At 48.6% G+C, this 27,224-nt stretch overlaps 2 protein-coding genes across 3 annotated transcripts in view; both read right to left on the reverse strand.

The window, feature by feature from the left end:
• Positions 1-532: 532 nt before the first annotated feature.
• Positions 533-11,871, reverse strand: LOC122380720 (cilia- and flagella-associated protein 300-like). The gene is made up of 7 exons (XM_043364126.1): positions 11,750-11,871; positions 7,309-7,419; positions 5,451-5,532; positions 5,021-5,093; positions 4,264-4,430; positions 1,410-1,582; positions 533-1,080 (listed from the first exon to the last, which is right to left on the reverse strand). The coding sequence occupies exons 2-7, from the start codon at positions 7,410-7,412 to the stop codon at positions 882-884; spliced, it is 798 nt and encodes a 265-aa protein (XP_043220061.1). The 5' UTR covers positions 7,413-7,419; positions 11,750-11,871; the 3' UTR covers positions 533-881.
• A 2,142-nt stretch (positions 11,872-14,013) lies between these two features.
• Positions 14,014-27,224, reverse strand: part of LOC122380721 (SAM and SH3 domain-containing protein 3-like) — a 71,282-nt gene continuing 58,071 nt past the window's right edge. For both annotated transcript variants that reach the window (XM_043364127.1, XM_043364128.1), the window contains 2 exons: positions 18,390-18,540; positions 14,014-15,722 (listed from right to left, as the gene is read on the reverse strand). In XM_043364127.1, the coding sequence (XP_043220062.1) occupies positions 15,469-15,722; positions 18,390-18,540 (405 nt within the window). In that variant the 3' untranslated portion in view covers positions 14,014-15,468. The remainder of the gene's footprint in view (positions 15,723-18,389; positions 18,541-27,224) is intronic.

The following is a 27,224-nucleotide window of genomic DNA, read 5'->3' on the forward strand; positions in this document are numbered from 1 at the left end:
TGAACGCTTGATGCTTGAGGGTGAGAGGACCTCGTCCTGGTCTGAGAGAGCCCAGGAGGACGTAATGCTCAGTATGCCCCTATATTGGTCTTACCATGACCCCTACAATCACCACAGCCAACAGAATCTCCAGCTCTTATTCGACCCATCCTCGGGGATGACGTTGACTCTGACTTCAGAGTTGAAGTCTGTTACGATTTTGGTGACTCGAACTCCGTATCCGACCAAAACCGTCGACTACGACCGAAGTCGACTCCGACCCCGCAGTCCTGCAGCTACACTGCACAGAAGTTGGAAAAAACTGTACCTATGGTTGACAGCGGTTTACAGAGGACCACACGATTTTTTAGAGGCAGGGCTGCTGGACTTGGTGACCAGACCCTAACTGTCCTGGTATCAAACTTATTACGCGGGATGCAAAATTTATGCGTTTTGGGACTGTTTTGCCAAGAGTTTTTGCTAATTTTCGCGGCGCTTCGCGCCGCCAATTCATGCACAGGTAGAAAAGAGTGTTACTAATAACGCCTCCACGCGAGAACATGAGAACATGTGTATTGTGTATGCGTTACAAGTAGTGCATAGGCCTGAAACTGTACGCTAAACTAACTAACTTTTGGGTTTTTAGTCAGCCAATCCGTCCCCCCCAGTCAAAAATCCGTGGCGACGCCCCTGGTGATTACCTACTTTATATGGCGGAACTCGATTAAATCAAAACATTTTTTCGCTCTCACAGTGGCTGCAATGGACTCTAATTAGCATGAATGGTGATGAAACACTGGAAAAACAGACGCACAAACAAACAAAAAAAAAACATTTGATGTGTGCTCCTGACATACACACCAAATGGTGTCCGACCGTCGCGTCGCTATAGCGCTTCTGGACTAATTCTGCAGCAGGGCGCCGAACTGGTGGTAGAGCGTGGTGACGCTCCTCTTATGCGGGTTGACCAGCAGGTAGAGGAAGTTCTGTGGATGGTCCGCCTCTCGCGGGATCAGATCGCTGCCATCCTCCGACTTCGCCGTCACTTTCAACACCTGGCTGGTTACGCGCAGGCCGACAGAATCGCTACTCTTATAAACACTGTGGAAAAATAAAACTGACGTTACAACTCGAACCAACCAAAGGCTGGTGAGCGTTTAACAATGTTCAACTTTTCCAAATTGAAATACGGGAAATGTGAAACGTGCTCCCTTAAACAAAAACAAATTCATTTCAAGTGAGTTCCCTAAAGTGTTCTGATAGTCAGTAACTTCATAAACGTTCAGCAACGCCTGAGTGCCCTTAGCCTTTTCTGACCTTGGCGCTTAATGTCAACAAATCATGTTTCATCCAGAGGCTATGAGCTTATCATTGGGCCATTGCTATTTGCACACAGCTTAGTCGTCACTCTAATCACAGTACTCTCGTACCTGACCAGCTCCTTGTAGATGAGTTTGGTGACATCCAAGTAAGGCTGCACATTGTCCTCATACTGGCACCAGCGGCCACCCAGTGCCAGGTGGCGGAACAGGCGGAACAAGAACTCGGACCGCTCCGCCTCCGTAAACACGTCCTCGTAGTCGGATTCACCACCACCCAGAAGCTGTGATGTGAAAAGTACAGAGGCTGGAATCAAGGCTGTACCAGTATCGGAAAACTTACTGCTACCAACGGACATATCTAGCTCCTGTCCTGGTTCTCATGCCCACGTGTTATGCTACCACGAGGGCTGGGACGTAATGGGGGCTCAACAGTCTGGAACGGGACTCCGCCGGTGCGACACGGCCCGGTGTCATATGTGATACGACGTGGCCGACGCGGTCTGACGATCACGAGTCTCAAATGTGACTCCGCCGGGGCGACACGGCCCGGTGTTACGACGTGGCCGACGCGGCCCGTGAACGACGTGCCGAGAATTCGACGAATTGCGACCGCCGTATTTTATCCATTTTAACCGTCTCGCTGTCAATCAAGAATAAACCTTTACGAACTCTTTTTGGTCCTCCGGGTAACGAATCGAACCGACTAAACAGGAGCTATTACGAACTATATACGATCCGCACGAACATTCTGGTCCTCCGGGCCGGATCTGAGTGAATGAGTACGAATAACCACGAACAGCTACATTGAACGTGCTGTACGGAAGATCAGTAGCAAGAAGTTTAATTCATTTGTTCATTGATGCATATTTCTCGCGTGTGGTGATTGTGTCACTGATCAGTGACCAATCAAAAGCACTAGCCTAGAAGAAATGTTACAAGAAAGAGAACCAGCAACGTGCTAAAACAGTACATATGTAACTTGTTCACATAGGCAAATCGTTGAAACACCAAACAAATTGGCCAATGTACTAAAGTTCTTTTTTTAAGTTTGCCCCTCACTGTAAACGTCTTTTTTAACACAGCACGAGAATTGCTAGCTGAATTACTGAGAAAACTGGTTGGCGCACATTGATTTGACCAGACTTCACAGACGATCAATTTCATCAATTTATTTACTATTTCACAGACTCGTAGCTTGTATTTGCCAATAACAGCCCCTCAGGGATAGACGACTTCTCAGGAATTATGTCTGAACTAATAAATAAATTGCACGGCGCTTAACATAACGTTAAATCGTCGGTGTTCAAAACTTATTTTGAAAATATTATTCATATCTAGCCCTCATACAGCATCACATGCCAGCCCTCTTATGTTGGTAGGCATGATCATGAGAAGAAGAAAAATTAGAATGATTCAGTCTAGACTTCTCCCTTACCATCATTCATTCTTCCCTAAGACGATTAGGGAATGGAACACTGACTCCCACGTAGTGTGGTTGAAGTCAATTGTTTCAAAGATTTTCAGGAACTTTTAAAGAATTGACTGGCTAAGCATACCAAGATGTACGAAATATGAAATTATTGTGTTACCGTGATGTGACAATGTGTGTGATATCTGTGAATGTGTATGTGTAGCATGCTATTTTCATGTGCGACGACGTATAGGGTAGGGTGGTTTAATTTGAATGGGGTGGGGTGATTTGAGCATGGTTGGTCCGGATGGGATTGTGGGAGAGGTGCTGGACCGCAAGTCTGGGCCCGATTGCGATAATTTTCGCCAGGGAATGACGACCATTTCCGTAGCTGGCTTTGGTTGTAGCCTAACAGTTTTTCCGTAGTTTCATTTGGGCCAACTGTTATCGAATTGCCCCGCTCTGTTCAAGTTGTTCCACCCTGCCTTACACATGCTGTAGATAGAATATCGATAGTTATGTACTACCATCACCAGGGCTTTACAGCATTTGTGATGTCTGAACTAATATACGAATATATCCACCAGTATAACGCCTTTTGTGGCGACTAACGGAGCGAGCGAGAGGGTGGGCCTTGCACGTGCGAAATTGCGAGGGGGTACCTCCAACTGACTTGTGCACGGCACCTTACTAACCGGTCTCTAGCGATGTGCCAAATTTGAGCACAATCGGCCCAGCCGTTCTCGAGATCTGGAAGCGGCACCCTGCACGTGCGCACGTGCAAAATGGGTCCCAACTGACTTGTGCACGGCACCCTACTAACTGCTCCGTAACCGTGTACCAAATTTGAGCGCAATCGGTCCAGCCGTTCTCGAGATCTGGAAACGACCCCTGCACGTGCGCACGTGCAGCAGCACCCCAACTCTGGCACATGGATATGCATTGCCTAGTGGGTGCCTACCTACATGCCAACTCTCAGCGCAATCGGCCCAGTAGTTACCGAGATATTGCAACAATTACAAAAGTGACACCTCTTCGTTTTGCACGTGGCACGTGCATAAGGGGTCACCCACATGCATCGGGAATAGTCCAATACTTGGTAGAAGGAATGGAGCTACCCTACAAAAATTACCGCATGTAAATCGGTCAAGTGGTTGCTGAGATATAAGCCTCGCAAAAGCGTGACCACGGCCGGCCGGCCGGCCGGCCGCTCATACTCAGAAATTTCCGTTAATCTAAGGAAAGACTACGCTCGCTTCGCTCGCTCCGTATAACAAAACAATGTGCGCTAAACAGTTTTCTCAGTAATCCAGCTAGCAATTCTCGTGCTGTGTTCAAAGAGACGTTTTCAGTGAGGGGCAAAGTAAAAAAAAAAAACGAACTACATAATGCCTTACCCTTAAATCGTGCTTCTCAATTTCAAATTCGATGCTAATGAAAAGATCAAGGGTACTCAAATAATTGTTGCGACAGCACATAAGACCACGACATAACTCGAATAAGAAATACGGATGATTGATAATGCTCTTAAACAATGAAACAACTAAATACCTTTCTGAGCTCGTCAGCCAAAACCAAGTCGCCGAACCACTCCTCCATGCACTTTCTGATGTTTCCGTTGTCTCTGACGATACCGCTGTCGGTCAGCTTGTCGAACAGGCGCATTGTGGTCTCTGTGCACGGTACCAGCTCCACGGAGACGGAGGCCGCTGGCACCGCTGCGCATTGAATAAGGATTGCGTGAATAAGGTGTCATGAAACGAATAAGGATTGCGCAATGTAAAAACTTTGCTACTTAGTAGGTACTTATATACATACGCAGAAATATATAAACGACGCTATGTAGTATGTCGTGTGCAGTATGAATAATGTTACATATACATGCCTATTTGCCTATCAGATGCGACTAGAATTTACCATGGCAATTTCTAAATTCATCACCCAAGCATCCATTGCACCATTGTCACGTTCAGCACAGGCAATCAACAACAGTGTTGAGCTTCATCATATAGGCACCTAACCAAATTCACAAGGCATTGCTAGTTCCACTCAACGGAGATGGGTATCTATATAGATATATTTTTATCACTGTAAAGCGTTACTTAAAGGAGGATTAAGTTTCACAATATTTGATCTTACAATAATACGAATAAGCGCAACAAAGAAAAATAAATGCAACATCATACGGTAACATTGGAGATAATGAGATACACTGTTACTGATATACTAAGCAAACTATGAAACCGCATAGTCGCATGTAATTCAGACTATAACCAGCGTAAACTGAGGGTACTATAGAGGCACTTACTCAACGGTGACCATTTGTTAGCTTCAGTGAGAACCTTCAAACTCGCCAGGATCGTAGGCTCGGTTAAAAATTCCTGGAAATGGTTCAACATAATCAACAACTTATAAAACACCGCGCTCTATTCAGGAAATGCCCTAATACATCAAAGAAGTGCGACCATTGACCTCTAACATTAGACGTCAATAGTTGGGATAGTTTCTCGTAAAAATGCGTGTTTATATCCGTCACTATTGCCGGCATTTTTGATATAGCTTATAGCAGCTGAAAAGATCACACACCTGCAAGATGTAAGATCTTTGCTCATTCAGCATTGTTCATAGGCACTGAGCAAGTGATATGTCGTAACGCAGCAGTGAAGACGGAAGCACAGCACATTTTTAGGCATCTTATGCAATATGCATAAAGGTGCCCTTCATGAAAAGTACCTCACCTGCACGAATTCGACCCGGTTGTGAATGTCTAGATGTTTGTCGTAACAGAAGGCCTGCACCGAGATTCTGTCACGCAACGACCTGAGAAATAGTCAAATAGTGCAGCCTAAAACAAAACCAGTACCTACGTCACTCCCTACCAATTCATGAATATTCCGTCGAGGAAACAAGAAAAACAGCTGTTCCTTGCAGCTCCGCAAGATGATCCAACTCAATAAAGGGTCCCTGAAAAAGTTTGCACCATCATTCAATTATTCCGTGACCCCGAACAACAATCAGAGATTCAAAAACTATTAATCCGCAAATGAGCTATGTTCCATAACGCGAGTGACTGAGGGAGCGGGGCTCTACAGTCGGAAGTCCCCCTGCTATGGGGCGGGGGAGGGGGGTCGGATGATTCCCCCTTGTTTTTTCGCGAATAACTCGCGCAAAAGTCGGTCGATGGCATTCGCGACCAAACTTTCAGCATCCCAGAGTTGATCAATTTTACACCCACTCTGAAATGTTTATGACCCTGCCCTGAACCAAATGAGCTTTGACCTGAGACCTATTTCTCGAGACCATGTTTGGCCGGAATCGCGATTCGGCGTGACAGCAACATTGTCCGCACGTTTCCAGTCTTTTTACGATTGTAAACGTTCAAACGTGTGAAATGATGTTGGTTCCATGGACCATGCACTATGGTGGGTGTCAAGGTCAGGTCAAGGTCATTGACCTTTGATGACCTTCGTTCACTTTTTCGAGTTTTACATGCTTCTAGGCTAGTTTTTTGGAGCTGGTTTCGAATTTAGCATCCATATGAACATTAAGGAAGTAGCTTTAGCGCCATCGAAACATGTTACGACGCCGTCAGTGGTGGTTGACACCTACTACGGATAGCCGGCAGGACGCCTACTAATTGACCTGATCTGACCCAAGCCGACCTGACAAAATGCATGAAGGCATCAGCTGTGATAAAACTGAATGAAAATCGTGATCAGCACTCCGAATAGTCCGATAACAGCTTCACTTTACGACGTTCTAGCAGCTTACGATTTCCCCCACTTTTGGGTGATTGACCCGACCTGAAAGGTCAACCAATGACTAGGACCTTAAAAGCTGGGTATCATCGGTTCCTCTCGTCACAGGTAGCCCGCTCGTTCTTTTCCGCGAAGTCCTAGCTCGATCAGGGGCCGAACGGCAGGGGAGGGGGGGGGGGGGCAATCGACAACACTACCTACAAGTTAGACGCTGTAAAACGCCGCACACAGGCGTGAGGGTTAAAGGGACTATCCCACCTTTAACATGGGGTTTGAGTTGAGATAGCCAAGTTTGCGGCGAGGTTCAGAAACCACTATCTATCTAGGTTGCAACCCCCGCGGCCTCTTGGTGTTGAAGAAATTCGTTCCCTTCATTTGAAAATGGGCCTTGTGCAAGGCCCTATCTTCAACATGGAGCGACCGTTAGTGTGACGTCACCTCGTTTAGTCATTCTGATTTAAATGGGTTTGTTCGTTGAAAAAATCGCTTAAAACTTGGTCTGAACTTTGTTGTGGTGCCTACAGAGTAAAAAGAATCAGCTTTATGACAGCAATGTGGCCTGGGGAAAGAGGTAGTTTTGGGCTGTGACGTCACATATTTGAAAGTTTGTGTTTGGAATATGGGAAGCCTAAGATGTTTAATGAAAAATAAATGCCAGAACCGTGTTCCTGGTCATCCAATCTATAAAGTCGGGCACAATTTAACTGGTTTTAACAACATTTTAGAAGGTGGGATAGTCCCTTTAACGCACCTTCTTTCGCTGCATTGCGCAAATGAGACATGTCATAAGACGGTGATGGTACAATTATAATTGGCGACTTGGCTTCTTCGTGCTTACCACTTCATCAGGCTCTCGGAAGCGTCCTTGTTTTTCATGAAGTTCCATTCCTTTTGGGGCACCAATCTGAACCTGTATGAATCAGGCTTGGCTTCCAACCCCATCTTGAGGCTGTGGACAAAACGATTTGCTATACATATGTAGTCAACAAAAATTGCATGCCGTCCACGCGGACCGCAGTAAAATATGCATAAGGGATTACATCCGAGGATATATGCACTCTGCTCGGGATTGTCACTCAGGGTCCGGCGCAGCGCCATCTAAGACCACTGTGGACACCTTCCTATCATCCAAATCATACCACTCAAACCAAAAGGCAAATCGACTATGCTGATGTACCCTGATGTTGTCACGGGGACACACGGACGGGGGTCTGAGCCAAATGCTGGGCCAACTTCTCACCAATGAGGGAAGGGGGCCATGCCCCGGGTATTTCAAAATTAAGCGAAAAACGGTAGGAGGCAGGAATGCGGAGTCGATGGATTTTAGGGTGACTCCGACTCCGACTCCGACTCCGGCTTCAAAAATCGACTCCGACTCCGACTCCAACTTCGACTCCGGACGGTCATGATGTTGAAGCTCATAGGTGGGTAATGGAGATGTTGTTATCTTGCCTGAAACGATCCCTTGTGCGTTCCACGGCTTTGCGCTGCAAATATGTATATTAAAAAATGCAGAATTGAAAACAGGTTCTGGGGAATTCACCGTCTTCTGCTTCTTTCGCTGAAAACGTTCGTCGAAAGCAGCAGAATGACCTTTTTTCGACAAAATCCCTCACATGGACGCCGTTGTGGTGCCTCAGACACTAGTGTGGCGCTAAGCCCACACCATTCACAGATGGCTGTGTGTGGGGCTCTTGGAGTTGTTGGTGCGAAATGCGAATGCTTAATAACCCAGTAGGGCCTCTCAGAGACCGACAAAGGACCCTCAGAGGCCGGTAACGGGCCGTATGATGCCAACAATGGGCCTTTACAGGCCGGCAAGTGAGGGCCGGCAGTATCTTCAGGAGCCCTGTGGAGTTCTTAGAGATCGGCATGGTACTCTCAGACGCCGGTGGGGCCCTCAGAGTCACCGGTGTAGGACCTACAGAGTCACCGGTGGCTGGCTGCCAGAGGCACCGGTGTGGGGCCCAGAGGCGCCGGTGTGAGACCCTCACAGGCGCCGTTATGGGCCCTCAGAGACGCTGGTGTGGAGCCGTTCCATGCGGGTATGGGCCAGGACCCTTAGAGCTGACGCTTAATAGGTCAGCAAGGTCACTCAGAGGCCAGCACAGGGCCCTCAGAAGCCGGAGTGGGGCCCTTATGGAGATGTGTGATGTGTGGCGACTCAGGAGCCCGTGACTCCGTGAGGTGCTCTCACGAGTCCTGCGGGTTTTATCTTAGTCGAAATAAGGCACGCTTGGACCTTGAGCGGCCAATTGGCACTGCAGGGCCCCTCGAGCCCATAGGGCACCATGCATCTAATGAGGCGGCCCGCGCCCCTTGTGCCCGCCCCCCCCCCCCCCGGTTACGATGCACTGGCTGCGGCCATACAGGTAAATCATATTCTAACCGTCCCTATTCCCAAGCATAGGCGGCGGCCGATTCCTGGTTCGGCACCGACAGTCAGTCCGGGCGACCTTCGCACCAACAGGGAGGGGGAGTAATGGATACCCGTCAACCCTAAGATCTCGAAAACGAAGCAAACTAGCGGCAAGCGGTAAACGGCACTCAGTGGCGCGGGAGCCGGGGGGGGGGGGGCACATAGGCGGTCCCAGGGGGGGCCACGGGGGCCATGGCCCCCTCTTTTGTGCTGAAAGGTGGGGCCATACTATCTTTTGGCCCCACCTTTCAGATCGAACAAAAGTCCTAGAAAGCTTTTTGTATGTTTCATTTTCTTTCTTGCGCCATCAAAGGAAGTAAATTTTACTCATGACTGGGCTCAGCTTCGCATTCTGTCAATTTGGCGGTCAGCGTCGCTGGTACAGCGTCGCTGTACCGGTTCACGAGTAAGGCCGGATCTTATATGGAATATCAGCGTGGGTTTCCTTGAGGCTCTCGTAGGCCCAGCAATGGCTGGCATGAGACCCTCTTCGGCATAAGAGCCCACATCGACCTCTTAAGCCCCACATCTGGCCTATGAGGGCCCCTAACCGGCCTCAGGGGCCCCAACCGGCGTCTGAGCGTCTCACACCGGTCTCTGGTGGCCTTATTTCTGTCTCTGGTGTCCTAAGACGAACCTTTAGGTGCCAATGAGGGCCCCGCACTGGCTGCTAAAGACCCGATGCCGGCCTCTAAGGGCCTGCATTGGCCTCTGAAGAGGGCCCATCTTGGCCTTTGAGGGCCCTCTGCTGGCCTCTGGGGTCCAACGACGGCTCATGCCGGTCTTTTAGAGCTCCACGCTCAGTGGCGGCGGAAGCAGGGGGGCAAGGGGGGCAGCTGCACCCTAAAGCTATGGAAAGGGGCGCCTCGAAAATCTGTAGAGGAGGCAGGAAGTTAAGAGGTGCGGCAGCCATAAAGCTGAGCAGTGCGAGGCGACACCGCAACTGATAAAGGCACTTGTGACACGAAGAGGGTGGCAATGACGTGGGAAAAGTATCTTTTGATATGCTGGAGTGGAGGGCATCCTTATCTGAAACAAAGGCAAATGCTGCCGACCCTGTCGAATATAATCTTGCCAGGCGATAAAGGCTAGGAGGGCGCAGCTACTCGAGAAGCGCGCCATGCGGAAGAGGGGCGCCTGCATGCGAAAGAGGGGCGCCTGTGTGTGGGACGAAAAAGAAACATTTATGGAGACGTCTTTGAAGGCGATAGCCTCCGAACGCCAACACGAACATATGAGGGCTTATAGCGTTGCAGGCTCCATGCGACAAAAAGGGGCGCCTGATGGCCGATATGCGAGAGGAAATTAGTTTGTGTAACATTTATCGGGGGCGGTTTGCCGTTTACAACATATGAATGTTAAGGGAGGTCCGAGATTGGGGCCTGTAAAATTGCACTGTCCGTATGTGCGGTTACACCCCTAGTGCTAGGGCGTATTTTGCGTTTTTTTTTTTTTTTTTTTACTGGGGAGATGATTATGACCAGGAATAGCACTCTGCAAACTTCTATGGGCGCCTGTATAGGGGCGAAACTGATTTTCCAGTGCAGGGACGGCCATCGGCATGGTAAGGGGCGCCCAGCGGGAAAGGGCGCTTCAATATCGTTTGCACCCCTATCCTAGAATACCTTCCGCCGCCACTGTCCACGCTGACATCTGAGGGCCCCATGTTGGCCTGTAATGAGTAAGGACCCACATTAGCCTATGAGAGCCCAACTCGGTCTCTGATGGTCTCAAACTACTGGCCTTTGCAGTTTGTAGGCCCTGTACTGGTCTCTGAGGGCCCTTATCTGGCCTCTAAGTGAAAACATACACGGGTGGGCTTCTGAAGCTCAGAGGGCTTACGCAGACTCCTGTACAGCCTTACGTTGGTCCTGATCGAGATCACTTTACGTCCTGATGGTCCCGCGTGGCGCGTAGATTCCCTCATATTTCGACATCGGGACCCCATTGAGCCGTTGTGGGTCTTGGAGCTGGCAGAGACTGATGAAATCCTCAGGGCTCAGGGCCAGTCTTTTCAGCATGAGGACTAGGCAGGTTGAGTGAGCCCCAATAGAGCCGCAATCGCAGGAGTCGCGCGCGGCCCTCAGATGCCAATTTTGAAAGCCAGGAACCTTTGGTCTCCAGAGGTCGGTGTACCTACTCTCTCCCGCCGCCACACAACCTAAATGTCATAGTCTGAAAATGCTCTCTGGGTTTCACATGCTTTTTCAAAGCAAGAGGTAGGTATCTGTACTTTTCCGAATTGTTTTATAGTGGTAAGGTCATAAATCCGCGTGCCCGACCTTCCAGTATATGCTACACCGATCCGTCGCCATGGTGCAGTGGCCCGACCGGTGGAAACACCGTGGGACGGGAAATGGAAGTTGGAACTGGTGATTTTGCCTTAAATTGTGCTTAAAAGATTCCACGCAAGAATGACATGGATGAAGCATAATAAGTGCCAACTGCGCTGCGCCTCGTGGACGTAAAAATTAGCCGATCACCCCCCCCCCCTCCGGTGACGGATAAATGTTATGTCCCGCGAGTGTGAGTTTGCCCCCCCCCCCTTTTGCTAGCGGCTGCGACCGCCAGTGGGGGGGCTAGCGGGGGCTGGGCCCCTCCAGCTTTTCGGCAGGAGGGGGGGGGGGGGGCTCGTAATGTAGGTATTTTAGCCACCCAGCTGGAGGAATCGAAATCGGAAATCTACCGACATAATTTCATAGATTCGACAAAGCTCACTCAGGCCATTTTCAGGTCAGATAAAATTGACGTCTCAGGGGCCCAAAACTCAAAAGTTGACCTCAGGTCACGTAACCTCAAAGTCAAAATTGAAATACATATCGTCCGATTCGTCTTGACAAGCTGAACACAATGAGCTCACCCGTCTTGACGGCGACGGCGGTTGCCGAGAAACCAGGCGAGAAACCCGGAGCGAAACCAGGGTATATTGAATTAGGGCGAAACCACCTCCAGTCCCGCCCCGGACGGACTCACGGTTGTCATGGAAACGCTATGCTCCCGGAAACTCAGACTAGTGATGTATAACGTATGGCACAAGACTTCAGCCAGAATTATAAACGTATTGCTAAGAAAATGGAAAAGTAGCCTGTCATTTTGATTTATTTAACAAAACACCCACTAGTTATGTTCTATAGGATTATATTTTAAACATTCCAGTTTTGCACCTTTCATGACGCAGCTGTGGCTTTTCTAATCATTTAATAGATAATGTGGTAACTGCGGTTGCCTAGCAATTTGAGTTTGAACTTGCATGTTAACAGCATGTTGCTTGACAACTTACAAACAGCGTTTCTTTGCAGATCAGGTAAAATGCCTACATTTTATCCCCATTCCCCACACACAATACCTTTTAGGGCACACTAAAGGGTCTTGCTTGCACATCAAAATGGACTTCTACAGCCTTGTTTGTTATATTTATTGTCACCGTGGTAATTATAGTCACCGTGGGGGTAAGTTGTAAGTTCTTTGCCTCTAGATTCAGCCATCCGGGTTCGATTCCCGGGCAATGCACGTGGCATTGCCGCTTGGAACCGAGGTTCACTTGATGCACTATTTTGATTTTCTAGTTGACTTAAATCGACCATCCGGCCTTGCATCCGACCAACAATTTATAGTTCAGTCTGCACTGAGAAGATCATTCATGTTTGATTTATTAGAATGTTTATAAAAAGGATAAGGATAACAATGAAGTTAATAGCAGCTTACCACAAGTAGGTACCTAGGTATCCAATCAGTATATCTTTCCTTTCAAGGGTTTCCTTTGAATATTTGATACCTACCTAGCTGGGTAGGTACCTAGTAAGTGCTGCGTGTATGTGTTAGGTAGGTAGGGCACCAAGCTACTTGAAGGGAATAGTTCACTCTTCCGATTTTTTTTTCAATGGATTTATGATATTCATGATAAAAATTATCAGAAAGAGAAAAGAATCTTTTGATAAAAAGGATTATATTCTATATTTTAGTTAAGATAGAACTATGTTCTATGTAAAATAACGTTTCACGCAGAAGCTAATTACGCATTAACCAATCATATTGCATAGTTCAATCCTATTAAGCAGTATGCTTATTGGCTGATAATGATGTGGCTGCATTCCCCAGCAAGGCATACATTCCTCTACAAGGCACTCTTTACGGAACAAGAAACGGAATATCTTTGTCTAGAGTGATTGTGAGCTGTTAAAGCTCCTGATCTGTGCTAGTCTCAGCTCAAGCTATGGAACTGCTGTTCCAGTTCAAAATCCTATGCCAAAAGTAAATTTTTAAGTTACCATTGAAGTAATCATAGTAAAGTGGGGCTATTTGAGACAGTGGGGCTATTTGAGACAGTATTTAAAATCGCTATAAAATGAAGATCGTTTAATTTTTGTGTGATATTTTTGCTCAGGGAGGTGTGGAATCGAGCAGTAAATCACCTGCGAAGAAATTAAGCATAAATTTCAAATGGTTTTCATTTTATAACAATTTTAAATACTGTCTCAAATAGCCCCACTGTCTCAAATAGCCCCACCTTACGGTATATGTATGTCCATGTCCCAAAGCAAGCTCTTCATATTATCATTTCAAAGATTCGCTTCACTGTTCCATTCCCTTCCTTATTTTCATTTTTATGTTCAATGATATTAATGTTAAGGAAAAATATTGTTATAGTCTGTTCCATATCAAGCTTGCAGTCGGAGTTTCTTCGGCAGGGGCAGATCGCTCCTCCGCTCAAGAATTTGCGTCTTAAACACTGAACTCTAATATATACTGGAAGGAGCATTGGTGACTTGTTTTTGTCTATCGATTTCCGCCATGTTGTGTATACCAGAAATATAAATTGCATGTACGGTAGCAGAGGTGCAGTTAAGTGAGAGGTACACTACTCAAAAGTGCTGCTGCTTCATGCTTGCAGTTTGATTGCAGTGATCAACTTTTCAAAAAATGTAAAATGTAAAATGTAAGGTCTTAAAATGTAAGAGCTGTATATACAGAAATCACGCACTGTTTTCAGCAGGGCACTTCGGCTGCAAACTTGAAACGGAACATAGTATAGCATGATTGCAGCTGATTGATTTGTTTCCTGTTCCCAGCATACCAATTACCAATGCTGGCAATTTAGTATGCACAAAGCATAGCACCATCTCATTCATTTTGCTGACATTTATTGACACAATATGACAAATGATTTACACTTGCAGTCATGAACCCAACAAGCAATACACTGCACCAGCCTCGCATGACTTAGCATTATTGTATACAGTTACCACGCTGGTATTCACATGTGAACCTACATAACAGTGCGTAGGCTCCTCATATTATTCTGAGGAACAGAAAGCAACATGTTGCGACACCTTGTGACACTGGCAGGTCCCGGCCATGACACGGATTGGAGACATCTGTATAGGACATTTCACATTCTGTCATGTCCCACAAGTCGTCCTGACAATAGTCAGCCGTATATGGTGGTTATGTGGCCTTGCAGACTGACCAGGGACGTTTGAGCCCTTAAACGATAACAGTGAACAGCACAGATGTTCCATTGAATTGGCGTAGCACAGATGGTTAGGGACATCAAGCGCGCTGCAGTGCTCTTAGCTCGAGGCACTCGAGGCTTTGCGGTAATGGAAGAAAATCTGCCTTGTTGAGAGGTTGTATGATGTTTGCTTATGAATGTGGGAATATTTACGAAGGGGCGTGGGGTATCATGGCTACTCGGTCCCATCATATTCACCATGGTCATAAGCTGTCAGTGTCCTTTGTCGACAATACCGATGCTTTGCAACTAAGGGGATACAATGTTGTAACATGGATATACAAACAAAATGTCGGGTCTTTACCGAACATTGGCATGCATGGGTATTATGGCTCAAAGTGAAACATTGAGCATAAAACCATAACACCATTAGTCCAGTCTATCACAGATTTGCAAAAAAAAATCACAAACATGACTGCATTGAAAAGAAACAAAAAACACCCATACGAAGTCCTCAAAACCGACTAAATGAGACTCCAGTTCGAATACAGTCCCCTCCGATTAAGTTAGCTGAGAGCATTCCACACTCGCTGAACGTCACGGCAACTTTCTGCACTGAGCTGAGAGCATTGACAGCGTGGGACAACGCAAGTTCAGTCGGTCACAGAGCTCGCCGCCCTCATAGACTAGCGGCCGCCGCGCCAACTGGAGTTACATGTGACTGACGTAACGCTGACAGTGGCGCCACCGTCGCCGCCTACACGGTCACCTCGTCGCCGACCCCGGCGGACTCGGCGACCGGCGTCCGACCGCGGACTCCGACCGGAATCTGGCGGCGCACACAGTTCGGCTCGAACACGCTGCGCGCGCTCTCAAATTTGCGCGCAAAGTCCACAGCGGCGCGTGGCGGAGTGGCCTGGCGCGCGGCGTCCGACGCGGCGGGCGTCACGGTGGCCGGCTGGGCGTGCACCAGGTCTCCCGCCTCACTGGTCTCTGCCGCGGCGCACTGTCCGGCCTCAGCCGGCAGCGTCCCACTGTCCTGCTCGGGCGCGCCGGCCGCGGATGCGGCTGCGCTCTCCTCCGGGGGATACTGGCGCTCCTCCTCTCCCACCTCCTCCGCACGATCCTCAGCCTCCTCCTGCCGCGGCTCTGTCCGATCGGGGGCTCGGCAGGTCGGGTCGGGACTCCGGACCGGCTGCGGGCGCGCCGTTCGGTTGCGGCGCGCCCTCCGCTGCCGGAGAGGTCGGCCGCTCGGTCGGGTCTCCCTCACTGGTGGCGGTCTCCTCGGTCAGCCGCCAGACGTCGTAGCAGCCCGAGTCGCGGATTAGCTCCGAGAGCAGCGGCTGGCTGAAGTCGCACAGTGGTTCGGCGCCGTACGCGTCTGCCGACGGTGAGACGGTGCACGTCAGTCGGGCTCGACAAATGGACACAGCTGGGCTACCATTATCATTGCATCATTAGCATTATCGGGAACATCATTAGCAGCAGCAGCACGGGTGGACGCGCTCAGCGCCTTATTCCGTACAAGGTGGTAGGGCTTCGGGTGTTCTCACACAGGTGTACAGCGGGTTTACGAACTGTCGGAGCTTTCTGATATGTCGTGCGTTGTATTCGTTTTCACCGACGAAGGCATTCCCTGGCCCAAACGTCCGGTAACAAATGATTGCTTTTGTCGTCTTCGGGCAGATGCATTATTACGGAGCGAGCGAAGCGAGCGGAGTCTTTCCTTAGATTAACGGAAATTTCTGAGTATGAGCGGCCGGCCGACCGTGCGGACGCTTTTGCGAGGCTTATATCTCAGCAACCACTTGACCGATTTACATGCGGTAATTTTTGTAGGGTAGCTTCATTCCTTCTACCAAGTATTGGACTATCCCCGATGCATGTGGGTGACCCCTTATGCACGTGCCACGTGCAAAACGAAGAGGTGTCAGTTTTGTAATTGTTGCAATATCTCGGTAACTACTTGGCCGATTGCGCTGAAAGTTGGCATGTAGGTAGGCACCCACTAGGCACTGCATGTCCATGTGCCAGAGTTGGGGTGCTGCTGCACGTGCGCACGTGCAGGGGTCGTTTCCAGATCTCGAGAACGGCTGGACCGATGGCGCTCAAATTTGGTACACGGTTAGGGACCAGTTAGTAGGGTGCCGTGCACAAGTCAGTTGGGACCCATTTTGCACGTGCGCACGTGCAGGGTGCCGCTTCCAGATCTCGAAAACGGCTGGGCCGATTGTGCTCAAATTTGGCACATCGCTAGAGACCGGTTAGTAGGGTGCCGTGCACAAGTCAGTTGGAGGTACCCCCTCGAAATTTCGCACGTGCAAGGCTCACCCTCTCGCTCGCTCCGTTACTCGCCCCAAAAGGCGTTATACTGGTAGAATATGAGGTATTTCACTGATGCTACATATGGTTGACAAAATGTTATCAAACTACCAGGAGATTACAAATTAATGCGAAATGAGGTTTACCACTTGGGAGGCTGACCTTAACTGTCGATTAATCTCACAGACCCGGAACACCGCACTGCTGTTTAACTGGGTGGGGTGCCTCGGACCGCGATTATATGACGCTGGGGCGAGCGGTAACGAGCTTATGATTGGTGGTATACCTACCTACCCAGTGACGCCCTTTCGCACGTTCGCCCGCCTAATAAAGACGCCCCTGAAGTTGTGTTTCGCAATGCACGGATTATTATCTTGCAGCGCATCTTAATGTTGTAAAATATCCTATCAACGAATAACTGGTGCTTTTGCGGGAGAGAATTCACACGAATAGTATTCCATCGCTTCACTCCCAAGATAAAAGATAGTGGGTGATAATTGTTCAGTATTGTTAGACATATTTATTAAATCAGTTGGCCATCATATAAAGCGGGTGATAACTAGATAAAACATCGCGCTTGTATCGCCTAGCTTTTTTTAATCATGATCAGTTTTCGTTTAAAATGCACAAATTATGTCATTTGATATCTACATACAATTTCCATCTGAATGCGTTTAGTTGCAAGGGCAAATTGTAGCTCAACTCTCGTACGAGTCGTCAATGCACTTTTTTCGCCGGTCCAGTTAATGTTGCCAGTTGCAAGTCCTTTCGTATGCCTTTGTCTCCCGAGGAGGCCTGAGAAACTACTATATAAAGGACAAGCAACGCATAAGCCTTTGCATTTAATGAATGTCTTCATTATTCATTCATGAGTTGGCGCACCGTTCTCAGCCAATTAGCCTGCTGTTACATTGGCATAATCGCACGTCTGTCAGTTCTGACCTCCGCTACCTCGGCTTTAAGCTGTCATACCTGGACTGAGGATTGGCAGTCGGAGGTAAAACCGATAAAAAGATAAACATATAGATTGCACCGCATTACACGGATGTCTCCCAGCCCAGTATAGTTTTACATAGACTTGGTATTGGCAGTCGGGAACTTTTTCGACGGGCAAAACATCTACCAACTTTCCGATTAAGCTCGCACGCTGCCACCGAAACGCTCGCTGCCACCGCTCTCGCACACTGTGCGGTACTTTTTACTACACAGTGCAATTCTAATTGGCCAATATCCATCAGACCGTACACCCCGCGCTGAGCGCTCCACTCACACGACCGTTCGATCGAGTCCTTCACACGAATCTTCTTGGGACTAGCCGCCGCCACTGATGGGGCAGATCGTTACCGTTCCCCGAGTCGCACAGTACGACACACTGTTCCCGGGGCCCTGGATGGGGTGGTGAGCAGTCCGCCGGGGATGGGGTCAAAGGGCGACGCGAACTGCAGACCGCGGAGGCTAGGGAGACATGGTGACAACCGTGACAAAGTCACAAAACCGTGCCACCGACCGCCAGAAGCACGAAGTCGCGGGGTGTGAAGGATATGACCCAGACGAGGTCAAGTGTAGGTAGGCACTCTCAAGGAAAAGGGGCCAATTGCCTACATAGCTAGCTCCAAAAAAAAAACTTGCCCATTTCGCCGGAACATTATCGTTTTAAGTGCGTAACGTGATGCCATCACATTCATACTTTACTGTCACTTTGAACTGGCGACGATATAGTACGCACCTGGTCCGGCAGTGAGCACCTGGGCGGCGCCCAGCAGGCTGGAGCGGTGCTCCGGGTCGACAATGCCCAGGTCGGAGAGCTGCTCCGCCTCCAGCGAGTGGAAGTCCTCGACGCTGTCAAACCCGTGCAGATGAAATATCGAGGCGTACTCCTGCCGACACAGACGGAGAGACGATGGTTAGACAGGGTAGTGCAGATGGAATATCGAGGCGTACTCCTGCCGACACAGACGGAGAGACGATGGTTAGACAGGGTAGTGCAGATGGAATATCGAGGCGTACTCCTGCCGACACAGACGGAGAGACGGTGGTTAGACAGGGTAGTGCAGATGGAATATCGAGGCGTACTCCTGCCGACACAGACGGGAGAGACGGTGGTTAGCATCGTTAGCATTGGGTTAGCAAGTAGCCTTGATTAGCACGGGCGTGGTCTAGCGAGGATGATGATGGCACTATGACGAGTTTACGGGTACCGACATGACCGGTAAACTCGAATGGATTGTGAAAAATATTTGCTTAATGTAAAAGGATTTGAACTTTTTCCCGTTTTACCTAACTGCACTGTTCCAATTATTTTGTGAACCAATTGATGGACTTTATCGGCGTTCCTAATGTCAAGTAGAAACCTACTACCTATAGGTTGACTTTGATATCTGGTCTGATCTTTGCTCCTCTGGTCTCTACTCAAATCAAATTATGCGACCTCTGGCACGCGACCGCGTTTTATGAGACCAATTGCCAACCCACCAAAACAATGCACCAAACCATTGCCAAGCCCCAGACGGAACCGCATCATTGACTCAGATATTGCGTATTTCAGATGGCTTGAATAGCGCCGTTTTGATTTAGACTGCCGCTGACCTCTCACATTACAGCCGTCACCTATAGGGAGGGCATCTCGCACATCAAAGGCACTTCCACGGGGCCAAATCCTACCCTTGGGGTTGCATTGGAGCGAATTAATATCTGGTGCAGTGGCTTTGCCCGGCCGCCGCGGGCTCTCGGGGCGTTGGTTTACAGGCGGTGTGGGAACCAACCGTGACAGGGTGGGAACAGAACGAGAACGATGGGCGCGCCAACGGGCTGTCTGGAGCGGGCGATGATAATAAAGTGTGATTTCATTAGCATTTAGCACCTCGCCCACCTATTAAATTTGCCGTAGAATCTACGATTTACGAACGCCTGGTCATGTTTTAGTTGAGTGAAACAATTTTTCGGTAAAAACTTGTCTGTTATATAGCTTAACCGTATCTCCGTCTGGATTTCCAGACGCACCCGAATAGTCAGTGGAATGCGTATAATGCACAAAGATTTGGTCTGACAAACTTGAGCGAAAAAAAAAACGGCACTAAAGCGCGTAGAAACACTATAACACGCGCTCACCATCCATTCGACCGGCTCATTCAACCGCTACAGTAGCGAGGGTCCTTACGCCATTCTCTATACATATCGGTTGCGTGGGAAGATCGCCTAGTGTAACAGCTGAATGAGCGGCCAAGTGGATTGGTTAGTGTGCAGTGGCCTTTAGGTCTTTGCAGACAGCCTAGACTCTAGTTCTTACGAGCGAGTGAGCGAGCGAAGCGTTCGTAAAATAATGGAAATTTCTGAGTGGGTATGAGCGGCCGGCGGAGAGGCTGGTACATATTTCAGCAATCACTGGACCGATTCGCTTGCGGTCTTTTTGTGCGCGGTAGCTGCATCCTTTCGTGTTTGACCATTCTCGGTTCATGTGGGTAAACCCCACTGCACGTGCCACTTGCAAAAAGAAGAAGTGTCAGTTTTGTACAATAACTCGGCAACTACTGAGCCGATTGCGCTGAAACTTAGCATACCTATAGGTTGGTAAGCAGTAAGCACCCACCTGTCAATGCATTTCAATGTGTCACCTAGTTGAGGTCCTGAAGTCGAGTCTCGCGTAAGTTTGTGTCATGATTTCTTAGTGACCGAGTCCTCGAATTATTGTCGTTTTATCGAAAAAAGAATAGTGCTACGTAGTGAGACGAGCCGTGTACCTACAGTACGTATAAAATTGTTGTTAGGATAACACCATTGTCGAATGACACTATCTAGCATTGCACGAACCAGACCAACCAGAAGTCATCGGGATGGCAGAAGAGTGGGGTCGCTGCATCTCCTATTTTCTCTGGCGGCTTCGACCTGACCTCGGCCGACCTTGCGGTGTCTCCCCGCCGCCGGGGGCCGGTATACAGTCGTCCTCAAAATTATTCATACCCTTGTTAATTTACGACATATTTTGCTTTTTTGATGAAAAGAAAACATTTTGTCGAGCTTATTTATGATTTATATATGACCAACAGGGGAATGAATAACAGCAACATACAACTGATAAAATATTCAGTTTCAGGTCTGTTTTATTCATGAATCTTTGAAAACACTCATGTTCAAAAATATTCATACCCTTGGTTTTCAGAGTTCAGTGTCTTTCTTCAGTAGTCGATAGCATATCCTTTGTTCCTTATTACTGCTTCTAGTCGGTTCCTGTTGGTGCTCACAAGCTTGCCACACGTTTTCTGTGGGATTTTGGCCCATTCTTCCCTGGCGAAAGCCTCCAGCTGGTTCAGGCTAGTCGGTTTCCTGGCCGTCACTCGGGTCTTCAAGTCCCGCCATAGATTCTCTATGGGATTCAGATCAGGACTCTGACTAGGCCACTCGAGGACGCTGATATCATTGTCCTCGAACCATTCCTTGACTACTTTAGCCGTGTGTTTGGGATCATTGTCTTGCTGGAACTTCCAGTTGTTGCCGAGTTCCAGCTTCTCTGCAGATTCCTTCAGGTTTTCGTCCAGAATTTGGATATAGTCCTCCTTTCTCATGGTGCCCTGGATCCTGACGAGGTTTCCTGTGCCACGGGAAGAGAAGCATCCCCACAACATGATGTTTCTGCCACCGTGCTTGACGGTTGGCACCGTGTTCTTGGGATTGTAGGCCTCTCCTTTACTCCTCCAAACATATGCAGCATCCATGTGCCCAAACAACTCCAACTTCGTATCAGACCACAGGATGTTTGCCCAGAAGTTGGAATCTTGCTGCATATTGCCTCTAGCAAGGCTCGCCTGGCCTTTGCAAGGCTCGCCTGGCCTTTGCTAGAGGCAATATGCAGCAAGATTCCAACTTTTGGGCAAACATCCTGTGGTCTGATGAGACGAAGTTGGAGTTGTTTGGGCACATGGATGCTGCATATGTTTGGAGGAGTAAAGGAGAGGCCTACAATCCCAAGAACACGGTGCCAACCGTCAAGCACGGTGGCAGAAACATTATGTTGTGGGGATGCTTCTCTTCCCGCGGCACAGGAAACCTCGTCAGGATCCAGGGCACCATGAGAAAGGAGGACTATATCCAAATTCTGGACGAAAACCTGAAGGAATCTGTAGAGAAGCTGGAACTCGGCAACAACTGGAAGTTCCAGCAAGACAATGATCCCAAACACACGGCTAAAGTAGTCAAGGAATGGTTCGAGGACAATGATATCAGCGTCCTCGAGTGGCCTAGTCAGAGTCCTGATCTGAATCCCATAGAGAATCTATGGCGGGACTTGAAGACCCGAGTGACGGCCAGGAAACCGACTAGCCTGACCCAGCTGGAGGCTTTCGCCAGGGAAGAATGGGCCAAAATCCCACAGAAAACGTGTGGCAAGCTTGTGAGCACCTACAGGAACCGACTAGAAGCAGTAATAAGGAACAAAGGATATGTTATCGACTACTGAAGAAAGACACTGAACTCTGAAAACCAAGGGTATGAATATTTTTGAACATGAGTGTTTTCAAAGATTCATGAATAAAACAGACCTGAAACTGAATATTTTATCAGTTGTATGTTGCTGTTATTCATTCCCCTGTTGGTCATATATAAATCATAAATAAGCTCGACAAAATGTTTTCTTTTCATCAAAAAAGCAAAATATGTCGTAAATTAACAAGGGTATGAATAATTTTGAGGACGACTGTATAACCGGCGGCCCGGCGGCAGAGGGCACACTCGACTGCCGTCCGCTGCTCTCACCCGCCGTCCCTGCAGTCTGCCATGAGGTGCCTGCTGTGTGTTCCGCTGGTGCTGGCCGCCGCCTGCGCCGCCCCGCAGGGGGGCTCGTACGGCGCTCCGCCGCCGCTCACCGCCGCCGAAGAGGAGCGAGCGGCCGCTCTGTCCGGCCGACCGCCTCTGCTGGGGGCCGGCGGCAGACTCGGACCCCTCGGTGGTCCCCTGGGCCCCCTGGGCGGCCCTCGGGCCGGCCGGTTCGGAGGGCCGCTCGGTGGCCGGCTGCCCAACGGAGGCAACCCGCCCCAGCTGCGACCGGACGGCCTGCTGGACGGGCCCGGCGTGCCGTACAGCTTCAACTGGGCCGTGGACGAGCCCGACTACGGCAACCAGTACGGCCACCAGGAGGAGAGCGACGGCGTGGTGACGCAGGGCGAGTACCGCGTGCTGCTGCCCGACGGACGCACCCAGATCGTCACCTACTCGGTGGAGGGCGACAGCGGCTTCCAGGCGACGGTGACGTACGAGGGCGAGGCGCAGTTTCCGCCTCCGGGCGCGCCCGGCGGCCTCGGCGGTCCGGCGCCGTTCGGCTCGGCTCTCGGCGGAGGACCCCTGAGCAGTGCGCCCCGCCCGGGAGCAGCCTTGGGCCGTGGTCCGCTCGGACGGGGCCCTCTGGGTCGCGGGCCCTTCGGAGCTCGGCCCCTGCTGGGCGCCGCCGGACGTCCCATTCCTGGCGTTGTTGGTGGCGATGTTGACGTCCCGGTAGAACCCAGCACCAGCTACGGTATCTGATTGATGCTGCCGTGGTTTATCGCGAGAAAACGGCAGCCGCCAGTTCCAATTGGCTGACATGCGTCAGCGGGTTGCGAACAGGTGGACAGTCGCACTGTTCATGATAAATGAGCAGTACTGACTTGGAGCTTGGGCGATTGTGTACACCATGTATATGTATTTATAAATTGGTGAAATAAACAATAATGGATCATAAATTGCGTACTTTTAGGAATGTTTGCTTTGATTTAGGAACGAGACAAGACTTCACATGAATAAAAACTTCGAACGGTGCACTGTGGGGTTTTTATCGATCCTAGCACGAATTTATTTATATCGCATCCTCCGCTACCTTAACCCGCGCGGGGCTGGGGGGGGGGGTAAATTTTACCCCCCCTCGCGAATTTTTGCGATATCTCAAAAACGGCGGCGCGCAGCGCCGCCAAACTTTCAGTACCTTTTCTTACATCAATTTGACACCTTCCCTGAAAATTTGATTGAAATCCGTCGGAAAATTTTTGAGAAATTGACGTTTTAGTGACGTCATGTTCGCCATTTTCACCTCAAAAACGGCAAAAGTTCAAACGCCGCTAACATCTTCATTTTTAAAGGAATCAAGACGTAACAAAAAAGGTTATACGTAATTTTACTTTGTCTATCAAATGGCTATCTCGGTTTTTTGAAAATTTTGGATTTTGGCCTAAATTTTTTCAAAAAACTGATTTTTTTGGGAAAATCATTATAAAATCCAAAATTTTGAGTTTATCGAAAAAACCGGAATATATGTCAGAGAAATGGTCTATGCGCACCTACATACCAAATTTTAGAAGAATCGGTTCAAAAATGTGGGAGTTATTCAAAATTTTATGACGTCACGACACACAAAATTTTTGAAAAATGACTTTTTGGAAGTTCTAGACCTCGTACGGAAACAAAAATAGCACCATTCGATTCGCCGTGAAAAACTGCATCAGATAGACACCTTTTTAGGCCTTAACAACCAACTTCAAAATTTGACCTCACTTGACCTGACCTTGACCTGACCTCGACCTGAAATTCATCCAGAGGTGGTCCATATCACTTATTGAGTGTGCCTATTGAATTCTATGAGTAAAATGACCCATAAAACATGTGTCGCACATGCCCTTTTCTATATTTTGTTTTTTGGTGACCTGACCTGACCTGACCTTGACCTTGACCTCTGAATGATATTGTATGCAACTAATATTGTCTTGGTAGCCTAAGAACACGTTTTGGGCGATCAGTCTCAGTCCATGACTCCATTCTTCGGCAACTACGGTGCAAGGCCGATACTGTAGAAACTTGCAATTTGTACCCTTGACCTGACCTTGACCTTGACCTCAAACTTTAAATCAAGTACATGTTTTTAGTAGTTCGTGATGAGAGCTTTCGATTGGCGTTTGAATTTTCCAAATCGGACCCTTAGTTCGGGAGATAACAGGGGGGGTAAAATTTACCCCCCCCCCCAGCCCCGCGCGTTCGGCTGGAGACCCCAGCCCCGCGCGGGTTAACTAATTTTATTTCACCTTCAAATGGTTAGGCTTAGGGTGTATGATCCCTGACAACATGGTTGGCTCTCCTGCTTGACCCCATCCCTCCCCCGCCCCCTCCCACGGACTTAGCACTGAAGCGTTTTCGGCTAGCAATGCATCGTGGGCGTGGAAGCGTTAAAAAAGTAGAACGAAACTACAATCGTTTTAGAAGTAGATATTTGTTCATGTCTAGCCCAATCACCACAAGGCATTTCGGGCTTAAACTTTGCACTTTGTTAGTCCTTGCACTTAAAGGTGGAGGGGGTCGCACAGATTTCTGTCCTCGACTTTTCGCATACTAACTCAAGCAAAACGTGGCGGATCACGACGAAACTTTCTATACATTCGATTCGATCAATGTTACTCACACACTTAAAATTTCATGACCTTGACCTTAAAAAAATTGACCTGGGACCTGTTTCACCAGACCATGTCAGGCTGGTATCGATTTGGCGCTTATCAGCGCACATTATCGGCGCGTTTTCAGTCTTGCTGTGGTTGTTAACTCTCCAAGGTAATGAAATGCTGTTTGTTATTTGCATTTTAAGGTCACGTTAAGGTCAAATCAAGGTCATTTACCTTAGATGACCTTAGTTGACTTTTTCAAGTTATACGATTTTTCTAGATAAGTGCTTGAAGCTTATTTCGAACTTAACACCCATTTGAAGATTTAAGTAGTTTTGGTGCCTAACGGAACATGCTACGAAGCAGTCAAAGGTAATCGACGCCTACCTTCTATGGATAGCCGGCAAGACACCTACTGGTCGGGCCTGACCTGAGCCGGCCTAGCATGAAAACATCATCCTTGATCAAAACTAGCTTGAAATTCGTGATTAGCACCCCAAAAACCTCCAACCTCACTTTACAAAGTTATAGCATTTTTCGATTTACCTATATCAAAGCTCTGTACTGAAGTTCAATAAGGTGAACATTGGCGGCGATAGCCAATAAAATGGACGCAGCGTTGCAAGGGTGTTGTTGTTTTGTTCAAAAAGAACATTTGGCGATAGAAAAATAATGTCAACATGGTATCACCCCCTTCCTCCCTCCTCCCAACTCCTATACTGACCGGAAACCCCCAGGCGGTGTGCTGCGGTCGGGTAACCCGCCGCGCGCGGCCCGGCGGGGCGTAAGAAACCACGCGGCACCGTCTGCTTTGACGTCTCATAGTGACTGGTTTCGGCAAATTTCGGCAAAAAATGAGAGCTGCCCCCGATGCAGAAATTATTGGAGAACATTTTTACGGAGCGAGCGAAGCGAGCGTAGTCTTTCCTTAGATTAACAGAAATTTCTGAGTATGAGCGGCCGGCCGGCCGGCCGTGGTCACGCTTTTGTGAGGCTTATATCTCAGCAACCACTTGACCGATTTACATGCGGTAATTTTTGTAGGGTAGCTTCATTCCTTCTACCAAGTATTGCACTATTCCCGATGCATGTGGGTGACCCCTTATGCACGTGCCACGTGCAAAACGAAGAGGTGTCACTTTTGCAATTGTTGCAATATCTCGGTAACTACTTGGCCGATTGCGCTGAGAGTTGGCATGTAGGTAGGCACCCACTAGGCAATGCATATCCATGTGCCAGAGTTGGGGTGCTGCTGCACGTGCGCACGTGCAGGGGTCGTTTCCAGATCTCGAGAACGGCTGGACCGATTGCGCTCAAATTTGGTACACGGTTACGGAGCAGTTAGTAGGGTGCCGTGCACAAGTCAGTTGGGACCCATTTTGCACGTGCGCACGTGCAGGGTGCCGCTTCCAGATCTCGAGAACGGCTGGGCCGATTGTGCTCAAATTTGGCACATCGCTAGAGACCGGTTAGTAGGGTGCCGTGCACAAGTCAGTTGGAGGTACCCCTCGAAATTTCGCACGTGCAAGGCTCACCCTCTCGCTCGCTCCGTTAGTCGCCCCAAAAGGCGTTATACTGGTGATATACATTTCCACGCGTAACACCGCGTATCAAACTTTGTAAGGCAATAGTTTGCTTGTCAACTCTCTGAACCAAGAACCATTTTAACATCTTTAGCTTTTTGGTCAAAAATTATACATTTGGATGAATTTTGGAAATTTTCGTGCATACCATCATCTTCCTTATAAGTCAAAGATAATGAAAACATGTCGCAACTATAACCTGCTGTTCAGGGAAACGAGTGAGAGGGCGTTTTATTGTAGTGTGCTTTTTCGCTGTATGCAGGTAGCACGACGCTGGTCAGGACGAAGCTACACTTTGAGAGGTTTTTTTGAGGCATAAACAATCATTTTACAGACGATTTAAGGTGTGATTCGGATGCGCTGGACAATTCTACGTGGAATGAATAACAAAAAAGTGGAAATCGAAATACTTTAACTTGCCACTTAATGCGTGCTAGGATGGCATAAGTCCCCACGGTGCGGTGGTTATAAAAAAAAATCGTTCTTCGTCAAAAACTGAATACCTATCTACCGAACAAAACTGAGGTATCGGTATTCGGTAGCCGTCTGCACATTCTCGAAGAAAGGGAGATACGTAGTTACGGAAATGGA

Source organism: Amphibalanus amphitrite, unplaced genomic scaffold (genome assembly GCF_019059575.1).
Source record: "Amphibalanus amphitrite isolate SeventyFive unplaced genomic scaffold, NRLGWU_Aamphi_draft 000105F_arrow, whole genome shotgun sequence".
NCBI lineage: Eukaryota > Metazoa > Arthropoda > Thecostraca > Balanomorpha > Balanidae > Amphibalanus > Amphibalanus amphitrite.